This window comes from Oryza brachyantha, chromosome 6, assembly GCF_000231095.2.
Source record: "Oryza brachyantha chromosome 6, ObraRS2, whole genome shotgun sequence".
Lineage (NCBI taxonomy): Eukaryota > Viridiplantae > Streptophyta > Magnoliopsida > Poales > Poaceae > Oryza > Oryza brachyantha.
Genome location: NC_023168.2, coordinates 2207664 through 2219081, shown reverse-complemented (window position 1 = coordinate 2219081; position 11418 = coordinate 2207664). Strand labels below are relative to the sequence as shown.

General features: G+C 41.6%; 2 protein-coding genes, 1 long non-coding RNA gene and 1 other non-coding gene across 4 annotated transcripts; 2 read left to right on the top strand and 2 right to left on the bottom strand.

Annotated features, from left to right (window-relative positions):
- The first annotated feature begins 340 nt into the window (after positions 1 to 340).
- On the top strand, positions 341 to 4090 carry LOC107304383. Its single transcript, XR_001550451.2, has 3 exons — positions 341 to 566; positions 1377 to 1772; positions 3703 to 4090. It is a non-coding gene; the product is annotated as an uncharacterized LOC107304383 (long non-coding RNA).
- LOC121054846 lies at positions 532 to 682 on the top strand. The gene has a single exon (XR_005812130.1). It is a non-coding gene; the product is annotated as a U4 spliceosomal RNA (small nuclear RNA).
- Positions 879 to 5775, bottom strand: LOC102712912 (protein disulfide isomerase-like 1-5). The gene is made up of 12 exons (XM_006655758.3): positions 5153 to 5775; positions 4924 to 5053; positions 4611 to 4776; positions 3988 to 4106; positions 3748 to 3828; positions 3578 to 3664; positions 3287 to 3358; positions 3143 to 3211; positions 2420 to 2497; positions 2080 to 2220; positions 1354 to 1407; positions 879 to 1272 (listed from the first exon to the last, which is right to left on the bottom strand). The coding sequence occupies exons 1-12, from the start codon at positions 5635 to 5637 to the stop codon at positions 1156 to 1158; spliced, it is 1599 nt and encodes a 532-aa protein (XP_006655821.1). The 5' UTR covers positions 5638 to 5775; the 3' UTR covers positions 879 to 1155.
- Positions 5776 to 6248: 473 nt separating this feature from the next.
- On the bottom strand, positions 6249 to 9485 carry LOC102712638. The gene is made up of 4 exons (XM_006655757.3): positions 9381 to 9485; positions 8652 to 9160; positions 7690 to 7875; positions 6249 to 6835 (listed from the first exon to the last, which is right to left on the bottom strand). Exons 2-4 carry the CDS (start codon positions 9132 to 9134, stop codon positions 6551 to 6553), a joined length of 954 nt encoding a protein of 317 aa, XP_006655820.1. The 5' UTR covers positions 9135 to 9160; positions 9381 to 9485; the 3' UTR covers positions 6249 to 6550.
- Positions 9486 to 11418: the final 1933 nt, after the last annotated feature.

Here is an 11418-nt window from a genome sequence, read left to right as displayed (position 1 = left end):
AAGTTTTTTTTAAAAAATAGATAATTAGAGCATTAAATATAGATAAAAAATTAATTATATAATTAAAATTATGATACGAATCTTTTAAATCTAATTAATTTATAATTAGTCATAACTCATAAGTGATATAAGTAACCTACGCGTATTACTAATGAATTAATTAGATTCAAAAAATATCTCGTGGCTTCCAAACAAGCTATGAAATTTATTTTTTATTCGTATCTTAAAAACTCTAACGTTCAACATAACATTAAAAAAATTCGGTGCCTTAATCATCCTTTTTTTTACCCAGATTTTCATGAATTTACAGCGGAGTGTTCTCATTAATACTCTACTAGTTTGGGCCTGGTAAAAGTTGCAGGCGAAGCCCACAAGCGAACTGCCCAAGAGTAAAAAGCGAGGCCCATGAGCAGAACGGCGAAAGCTAAGGCGGTTTTGTTTCGTGTTCGGTTTAGTACCACCTCGGCTGCCGAGGGAGATGTGCGAGAGGGGCGAGGGTATAAAGAGGGGAGGTGGGGGAACGGGATAAGCATCTTTGCGCTTGGGGCAATGACGCAGCTAGTGAGGTAATACCGAGGCGCGTCAATTGCTGGTTGAAAACTATTTCCAAACCCCCTCTTTGGCCCACCCGGGCCACTGAGAATTTCTGGAAGGGCTCTTTCTCCTTGGAGAGAGTAAAGCCCTACAAATCAATATAAAGTTTTATTCTGTTCCACACAGTATGAGCTTTTCTAAAATATCAAAGTTATGATATGTCCTATTTTGATTATATGCATTTTCATGGAAATAGTATGGATGGACATAACGTGTGTATTTGCCTACATTTTCTATAAAAATGGTTTCCGTTCCTTCATAGGATTATATTTATCATCCTACGCTTGGAGTAACAGCTCAACAGGCAAACAAAAGCGACAAATGAATCATGTTATTAACAACTTGGCATGTGTAGTAAATCATTTTTGAAAGGAACACGTTCTGCTATGAGAAGTAAACCTGGACAATCCATATATGGTTCAATTTAAATGCTCATTTGGTCATTTTCTATCCTATTTCCTTCTCCCTCAAGGTACAATTTCAAGCCCAAGACAAACATGTCGGTAAAATAATTATATCAATCGAGGATGCTATGATTTCAAAAGCTCTATGAGTAATCTACTATAGCTCATCCTTGGCATTGTCAGAAGCAGCTACTGTTTTAGCATCTGAAATCTGCAGCTTCTCCTTGATGAATTTTGCCATGTCCTTCAGATTTGATTTCTTTGAAACTTTTATCTGCAGTTCAAAGCATTTTATTAACACATGTAGTGACAATAACTTAGAAGTATATGTTTGCATCTGTTTCTGATGTCATACCGGATTGCTTTTGTCTTGGGCAGGATATAGCAATAGAGTCGGGTAGTTGTTTATCTGCACGGTGGAATGGACAATTGTAAGGAAAATTGTATACCTTTGTGATACTGCATTGATGATTAGCTCGCCTGATGTTGCATAAAGTAATGGGATATACTTCCAGTAATCAAGCAAATTAACTATTAAAAATTTTCTCTCGTGATCTCTATTATTTAATACTGGTAACATCTTAGTTACTGAGTGTTCAATAATATCAATCCAACATTTAATCTATTCTACCCAAAAGTGCAGTCACAAATGCCATCAAGCTCACCAGAACCTTATCTGATCTTCAACATATTGCTGCTATAATGAAATCATGTGTTCTAGCTTGTCCAGCATGGCAACATTTGCAGGAACAAATGAACTTCATACCATGCAAGGTAATGTAATCTCCATGCAACCATGTCATTTTCTAATAAACATTTGAGGTTATAACTTCTCATATGTAATTAAAATTCCAACGGTTTTATACTTGCGTACATAATAACCATAGAGCCTTCTCATTAGAAATTCATAAAATATCTCAAATGTATCTATTTTCTCTTTAAGAAGTGACTAAATTGCAATTCCAATAATACAACAGCACTAAAACTGATAGTGCGTGAGTAATTGAATCACTGAAATGGTATGCATCATTTGATATCTCTATACTACTGGTATATGATGGTAATGCAAAGACTGGTTTACCTGCAATTTGGGATGTTCATTCACAGAAGCATCCATGCGTGCAAATTTAAGATTCGTATTGTCCAAATCATTGAAATGCTTGGCCAACTTCTCCACGTTTTTACTTATGGCCTCACAGTCAACACACCAAGGTGCATGAACCTTTATTGGGCAAAAACGGAGTGTAAGATCTCAGAAAGAATAAACTTAATATTTTTTACTGAAAGGTATCAGGCCATAAAAGAGACCAGATATAAGAAGCTTTAATAAAGTTTAAATAAACTCAATATTTTTTTAGAAGTGAAGGGTACCAGGCCATAAAAGAGACCAGATATAAGTAGCTTTAATAAAGTTTAAATACCTCAAGGAACACATTGTGAGGACTTTCTAGAATTGAAGAATCAAATGTACGGCCAACAACCTTTTCAATAAGTCCCTTCTGCAAAATGTTGAGTGAGGATCAAACATACTAATTTCATAATCTTAACAAGAAAAAACATGTCACTATGCTCCTTGTGATAAACTCATATAACATGGAAAGATGTAACTGCTTGATACTTGAATGCAAGTCATGGAGTAAGTGTAGTGAGCCCAAACTACTACTTCCTTTGTCCCAAGTGATCATTCTGGTAAAAAATTATCCTAAAATAAGTGACTACTTTGGGACTTAAAGAAAAGAAACCAGAGTAAATAGGGGCATACACAATTATTACGCATGTTGGGAGTAATGTTAGCACATATTTTCAATTTCTCTGAAATTAGAGAAAGTAGTCATTTATTTTTGGGATGGAGGGAGTAATATGCATCTAGTATATAGAGCATTTAGAACGATAGTTCAGTAAGAATTAATAATTAACAAGCCCCCCATACCCACTTGTGCTAGATGTTATATTTCCAATTCACACATTTTTCCATTACCCCTAAGGCAATTTTTCCAAAAATGCTAAAGATTGCTACAAGCGAATGGTGCATAAGATGCTGCAACATTAACATATGGTTATTGCTAAGATAGGCTGTGTATAAAATTCAGATCTGATAAATAATGCAATGAAGTTGAAAGTTCAAAATTAGCAATAAATCTTACTTCTTCTGGTATTGGTTCTGATCGGAAGTATGGTGGGAGTGTACCCTCCACGAGGTCTCTAGCGAAGTCCTGTTGACAGTGCATGATACAACTAACTGATCTTCTTTAAGTATGTAACATAAAGCCAAACAAATAAATGAGAACCTGTAGGTTATTCGCATTAATTTCTGCCTCCATCAGATATTTGGTACCTTTGCTGGTATCAAATGCTGTGACCTGGTAAGATCTCAGGTTTTAGCAATAAGTTTATCATGTGAAATAACAGATTTACAAAGTACTGTAACGATGTGCATGTGCCTAGACCAATTAGCAGAATAGTTGTTATTATGAATGAAAGAATAATTTAAGTAAGCAGCAATTTCATGTCCTCGCATATAAAGTAATGGAAAATTGCCTCTAAAATGAGACTTGTCACTTAACATACAACAAACTTACAGTGGGTTTTTCGGGTTCAAGTCCATAGAGAGTCAGGAATGGTTTTGCAAGCTTTTCTTCAGCAGTATCCACATATATAAACATTATCTGCAGAGTGAGGGATAAAACAGTTTTAGCCCATGCAGGTGATGTGGTATTGGCTCAGCAACGAACACGGCAACAATTCACACCTTTGTTTTGAATTCTCTGGCAACCTCTTGGATCATAGATTCAAGATCTTCAAAATCATAAGCCTCTGCAAAGGTGAAGATCTACAACAAATTTACAAGACCATCCAATTATCAGTATAACAAACATCAAGAATTAATTTTATTTGAACTACATAGCTTGTTGCTTTGATCCTCTCTAGTAACATATGGCATATATCCAGTTTGACTTATTCATACAATAAGAAAAGCAGAAGTGCCAACCTGCAGCTTAATAGGGCTTCCATAAACTTTACCAGAGTTGAGATCAGTGAATACAGTAATTAGTGGGAACTTGTTAAGCTCCACAAACTGTATTATTGCTTTTTCTTCAAATGCTCCATCTGCATAAATGCCATTATATCACTTTTTCGAATGAACCAACTAATTTTCTAATTGCTACACTTGACAACATTGTTTACCCAATGGGTAAATATGTGCAGCATAAATATTAAAATGTCAGAGAAGAAAACGATTGTCTTTCAGTGTTCAGTAAGGCTTTTCATCGGTAGGTTACTCACCAAATTATGGTCTGCGAGACTGAAATGTAAGAGGGGGAAGTGAAATTTCCAAAGGAACTTTTCTATATTTTATGAGTTACTGGTAGGTTCCCTGTGCTTTGCAACGGGAAATTGATTGTTTTATGGGTCCATTGAGAAAGTGCCCAATAGATACATTGAGTAGAGAAAAATTGTTTATTTGCTCTGATTTTCTCTTGAACATGGTGTGCTGTACGTGGGGGGCAGTTGGTTTTTTGCAGTTTTCTCAGAGGGGGAATTCTACGCACGAGGGGAGAGGGAGGACGGACGATTGCACTTTTTAGTAGTAGAGATATAGAAGAAACTTACCGAACTTCTCAAACTTCTCTGGCTCACTTTTCACAAGGCCCAGGAATTGATCTTCAGATGCAATGCTAGGAAAAAGAATTTTGGCCACATTCCTATCATTGGTTTCTACAAATTGTACTTCATTTTCCGAGGTTGCTGCTTTAATGAATTCTTCATATTCTGCGCCCTGCCCCCAAAAAAGGATATGGATAAATAACATCCAAATGTAATGAAATAGACTCTATGAACCTATTCAAGATTTTATATTTAGAGGAACGTAGAGCATATATATCATATATATCATGTATTCAAATCCAGCCGTCACCTAACGTACCTCAAAATTTTTGAACAGGCCAAGAGCAAAGGTTTGTTCTTTTTTGAGAAATTCCTCAGCGGAATCCTTTGACTGAAGTCTAATAACCGGTGCGGCAGTCTTCTTTCTTACCCACGTAACTATCGCGTCTCTATCAACAACAAAGACATAGTTCTCTTGCTCAATTCGTCGAGCATGTTAACGGCACCTCCTAGAACGAAATGGCATATACAGCGGGCAGCTTACTCACTTGGTGTGGAGGCCAGTGAATTGGTGCTCGGTGCCGTTGACGAAGAGGAGGACGGTGGGGAACCCCTTGACCCCGACGGCGGAGGCGGCCTTGGGGTACCTCTCCCCGTCGAGCTTGGCGAAGGCGACGGCGCTCCCCATGGCCCGCAGCGCCGCGGCTGCCTCCGCGAACCGCGGCATGAGCTGCGCGCTGCGCTCGCACCACGGCGCGTAACCAAGCAGGAGCAGCTCCGCGTTGTCCTCCACGGCGCGGCGCGCGTTGTCGTTGTCGAGCACCAGCACCATCGACTGCGCCCGCCGCACCGCCTCCGCGCCCGCGGCCTTCCCCCCTCCGTCGAGCTCCCCCCTCTCCTCCTCCTCGTCCACCGCGAGCAGCTCGTCCAGCACCTCCGAGTCGTCCCCGTCGTCGTCCAGGTCGAGCCGCGCCGCCGCCGCGCCGGCCAGCAGGAGCAGCAGCGCCGCCGCAAGAACCCGTCGCGCCCTCATCACACTCGACCAAAGAAGCCCTCCTCCTCCTGCTCCTCCTCCTCCTCGTAGATCTAGAGCACCACGAGCTCCACGCGACGCCACGAGCAGCAGGAGGAGGTGGTGGAGAAGGAGTGGAGATCGAAGAAATGGCGAGCTCTCGATTGTTCAAACGGCAAGGATGAGACTAGACTGATGAGAGCGCCGCGATCACGGGGGTGAGGCTGACGAGTGGGGCCACGTGGGTGGTGGGCCCCACATGTCAGTGGCACGGAGATAGACGTGTCGGCCGCACATAGGGTTGGATCGCGACCGCGTGATTAGGGGTTAAGCAAAGCGAGTTTTTGGAGCCGCATTTGCATGTGATTAGAGCCCAAAGGTCAGCACTCTACGCGGGAGTCAACGGATGATGGATCCAAGGATCATCCAAATTAAAACAAAAACTCAGAAACATAGCAAGAAATTCATCGAATAAAATGCAGACATATTGTTTGCAAAATTTAATGCCATACAAGATTAATCCTTTTGAAAACCTAGGTTAGAAAAAACATGATTTTCCTTGATGTTTAATGTTCTGTTGAGAACAAAATGCAGCATTTGTCCATCCACGCGAAACTGCAAACATGGTGATCTTATCTTGAAACCATCTAGACTTAGTACCACACTTTGGTACATAATTTCCTTATGAAAGAAAGAAATGGGAAAGGAAACACTACCATACAAAGTGATTTACTGATTTATCGACAAAATCGAAGCTCAAATTAACAAGTGATCACATAAAAGCTTATTGTTCTTCACCAGCATAATGCTACAAATACATACAGACAACTGCAAGCTGCAAGAAACGGAAGAACGGCTACGTGGCTGATCAATCCCAGCCGGTGAGGCCGGCCGGCCGGCCGGCCGCCAGCGTGATGGACGACGAGACGAGCTCTCAGATCTTGTAGACGGCGCAGGCCTTCTTGGAGAACTTGATGGGCTTTGTCTTCTTGGCGTCGACGACGATGGGGCAGGTCACGTGCACCTTGTGCGTCACCCTCACGAGCTTGCCGATCACGTAGCCCCGCGAGGTCAGGTCGAAGTCCAGCGTCAGCGGCACCGCGCCGCCGGTGCTGGACAGCATCAGCCCGCCGCCGGCGCCGTAGAGGGGCACCTTCTCGCCGTGGATCACCGCCGTCACCACGCGGTGGCTCTTCCTCGGCTGGTAGTACCTGCGAACCTGTGATCACAGTTGATGTTAACTTCGTCGATTGTTCTGAAATTTACCAGGAATTTTTACCATTAACGACAGGATTGTATTCCCTCCGTCCCAAAATAAATATTTTTTACCTCTCCGTTAAAAAATTTACGATTAATATTTTTGTTTTTATTAGATGATGAATTATGAATAGTTTTTTATGTGTGACTAATATTTTTTAAATAAAACGGATGGTTAAACACTGGATATGAAAACCAAATAATTGATTTTTTTTGTGAGACGCATGAAATGCAGATGAAATAAATGCACGGATTCAGATAAACACTGACACAATGTACGAAGAATCTCTGGACCATTTTAGTGCATTGTCTTTGTTTGACAAAACATTTCCAGTTGTCGTCCTGTTCTGTTGTCTTATGCGGTTGTATGGAATTTTCATCGTCACAATGCATTTCGCCTTTTTTTTTTTGATAAAAGGCTCTTACATTTTCCCGTTTTAATTTTTTTAATCCCTATGGTAATTATATGCATTTTCCCCACTTGACTAAAAAAATAACCATTTGCCTAGTTGAAAGTTTGAAACTTATTAAACCTTTGGTATAATGCATAAGAAATAGATGAAAGAAAGAATGCAAGAAATAAGTTCACTGCATCATTTTGAAAACAGTTTGCCGCTAGAAAAGCAGGGATAAGAAAAGAGATTCAGTTATGTAGTTTACATACTTGGTAAGTAGTGAGTTAGTATTACCAGATAATTTAGCGACGACACCAATAAGTTATGATAGAGAGTTTTCAAGAAAAAACAAATGTTGTGATAGAGAAGCGTGGCCAGCAAGTACTGAAAAAAAAAAAACAATGACTGTTGATAGATATACCTGTCCAACCCCGATAGAGATCTCTGAATAGAGCAGGTGAATAGGACCCGAAGTGACATGGATCCCAAACATTGCAGCAGGGTTGTATACAGCTATGTGCAGAGAGCAGTTAAGCGTGACCAATTTGGTTGGAACTCCACTATGGTCTGTGCCCTCACCAGCGTAGAAATCATCCATCGTCAAGCTCTGAGGAAAACAAAGTTCTTGGTTAGAACACAATTGAAGGAACCAGCAGATTCAGATCTGAGCAAATTTTTTAGCAACACTAAAATGGTTGATGGGAAATTTTACCATGCCAAAGCCAAACTACCGTAGATTACAAATGCAGATTAATTACTCTGGTGATTTCTTATTTATAGAACAGTCAACAGTGGTTAGGAAATGAAAGAGACAGTCTGACATACTGAATGCAGTTGCATGTCTGCAGCCAAGTTTGCCCTCTGTCATTGTGTTTTTTCTCTTTGCATATTCATTTATTACAATAAAAAATTAAATCAAAGCTACCTGTATTGGTTCACTTTTCTATACTCCACTTTGCATTACTTTGTTCTACAACCACCAGAATAGGATTCTAGTTATACACACAAAAAAGCATAACTCTCAACTTCAGCTGCTGTAACTTTTACCATCATGTTCTAACCAAAACCTTCTATGTACCACCAAATTTACGCCCAATTTCTACCATTTGCTTACAGCAACATGTAATCACCTCTAAATAACAAATATAAAACCACCCAACTCGTCAACTCTTGAATTGCAAACAACATTCTTTGCCTATTTCTCATCACTTCCAAACTACTAATCTCTGTCAAGATAAACCACCAATCAATTCGATAGCTTAACCATTAATCAATCCACATTTCGATCCACGAGATGAATTGGGAAGTAAACCGGAAGTGCAGAAGCAGAACATTCCGTCAGTTGAAAGGAGTAAAGAAATGCGAGGTTTTTTTTTTGTATACCTTGACGACGACGTCGGGCTCGTAGGGGCGCGCGGCGCCCCAGATGATGAGGCAGAAGACGGTGAAGAGGAGGACGAAGCTGAGGAAGCCGAGGATGATCTGGCACCGGCGGGAGAGGCCGCTGTCGCCGTCGAGGTCCTCGTAGGGACCCTCCTCCTCGATGACGTTGCACTCGGGCCAGCCCTTGTCGTTGAGCGCCTTGCGCTCGCCGGCGCCGGCGCCGCCCTTGCGGCCGCCGTCGCGGAGGTTGCCGGAGAAGCGGCTGACGGAGGAGGAGCGGGAGTGGCGGCCGTAGGACGGGTGCGACGGCGACTCGTTCGGGCTGTTGTACACCGGCGTCGCCTGCATCGACGACGACTTGTACCCGCCGTCGTGGGACTCCCGCGACGGGCTCTGCACATAGTAGTTCGCCCTCTTCGGCGACCGCGGCGGCGACGACGGCGCCAGGCTCGTCACGTCCGACTCCGACTTGGCATGCATCATCCCTCCCCTCCGCTCCACTCCAAACCCTACCCAATCCAAGAAACCATCAGCGCCCGCGCGCCGATCGATCGGGGCACGAACACGAAACCGGCAGCAAACCAAGAAGGCAAGAACGAACCCCAAAAAAAGACGCGGTTCTTTGTTTTTCCCGGGGTTTTGGGATCATCACCCCCCCCCCCCCCCCCAATTCAAACCACCCGCCCCAAGAACAGCACACCGGCAACGATCCAGAAGAGGAACACGCACCTGGGAGACGAACGCGAGAAGCTCCTCAGCTCGTCGACGTGGCGAGCGGTGGTGGTGGCGCAGGCGCAGGCGGTGGAGCACTCGTGTCCGGGCACTAAAAGAGGAGGGCAGCAGCGCGATGGAAAGGCCAGGGGCAACCTCCGCGCGGGGATCCTCTGCGGCGGAAAGACCCCGGCGCCCTCCAGTAGAAACGCGACGCGTGGAGGGGGGAGCCGAGGAGTGCGGTGTCTGGTGTTTGGGCGCGGGAGCAGCGGATCCGATCAGTTGTTAGGATTTCACGGCGCCGTGCGGGGCGCGGTTTATGGGAGTGTCGGCAGCGACGGGAATGTCCGTCTGCGTTACACACTCCACTGTCTCTCACTGATGCCTCAGCTCAGCTATGGTACCCAAGCTCAGGGATTTTGGCAAAAAATTTCGTTAAAAAGATCACATTGAACGTTTGATTAGACGTAAGAAGGGTTTTGACACGAATGAAAAAACAAATTTCAGATTCCGCCTAGAAACCGCGAGACGAAACTGGTGAGTCTAATTAATCTGTCATTAGCAATGTTTGTCATTAGCAATGTTAGTTACTGTAGCACTTATGACTAATTATGTTCTAATTAGACTCAAAAGATTTGTCTTATGATTTTTTACGTGACTGTGTAATTAGTTTTAATATATATATATATATTTAATACTTTTCAAATGTGATGTTTTTGGAAAAAAAATTAGAACTAAACCCGGCCTCGGCTCCATACACAAGCCAACTTTATTATTTTTTTTCTTTTGGATATTAACGGGGGCAAGTCACTTTATTTATGGCATTTCAGCTCCTCTCTTTTCCTTCCGTGACAAAATTTCTTCCCGTTTTGGCTCACGGCGGTGGTATATCTTTTTTTTCCCATGAGATTTTTTAGAGTTTCTTAATTGTCTGGTTTTGAATAATCTAGAAATCACACATGAGGATAAAAAGCATGGAAAAATTTGATGAATTTCGTTAATTTTGAATATCTTGATATGGTTCAAAATGTGTACCTCGTACTGTTTGTTTTTAACTTTATCAAAATTCATTAAAAATTTATGGAAAATATATGTCTTGATGGGGCTCCATCCACAAGCCAACTTTATTTTTTTCTTTAAGATATTAATGGGACAAGTCACTTTATTTATGGCATTTCAGCTCCTCTCTTTTCCTTCCACACCAAAATTTCTTCCCATTTTGTCTCACAGCGGTGGTATTTTTTTTTTCTCACAAGATTTTTAGAGTTTCTTAATTGTCTGATTTTGGGATAGTTTTTTGAGGGTATAAATGACTGAATTAGCTGTGACAAAGTTACTTTTTTTTATTTAGAAAGGTTAGATGATGAAATTTTGTATAGAATTTTTTTACAAAATAAGATTGTTTAAGAGATTGAAAATAATCTAGAAACCGCACATGAGAATAAAGGGCGGTGGACAAATTCGATGAATTCCGTTAATTTTGAATATCATGATATGGTTCAAAATGTGTACCTTGAACGGGTTTGTTTTGAAATTTGCCAAAATTCATTCAAAATTTATGGAAAAAAAATGTCCTGACGGGGTTGAAATTCGCTAGCAAATCGAGATGGCAAACAATGCTTATGGATTTGAAATCATGTTTGGAAATTTTGGATTTTATGTACAGCATTAACTCCTTTGAATTATTTGCACTCAAAGACAATTGTGGTACAGTATGTACTATGCCAAAGATTTTAAGGGTGCCATGTCCTTAATTTCAATCTTTACAGTACTTGATCAATCTATTGAAATTTTATTTAATGCATGGTACAGTCTTACACTGCAAGCCACCTAATTTAATTTGGCCATTAGTTTGACAGGCTGAAATGAGTGTGAGAAGTTGTGTAGTAGTATATAGAGCTAGCATGCATGTAATGTAGAGGTAAATTAATGGTGAGAAGAATGATAATTGAATGTGGAGATTTGGGCTGACAGAGACATGTTTCGGCTCTGTGAAGTTGACATGTTTCTTTTGGACAAGCTGGATGGAAAGGAGGCAATGGGTGTATTCCCATTC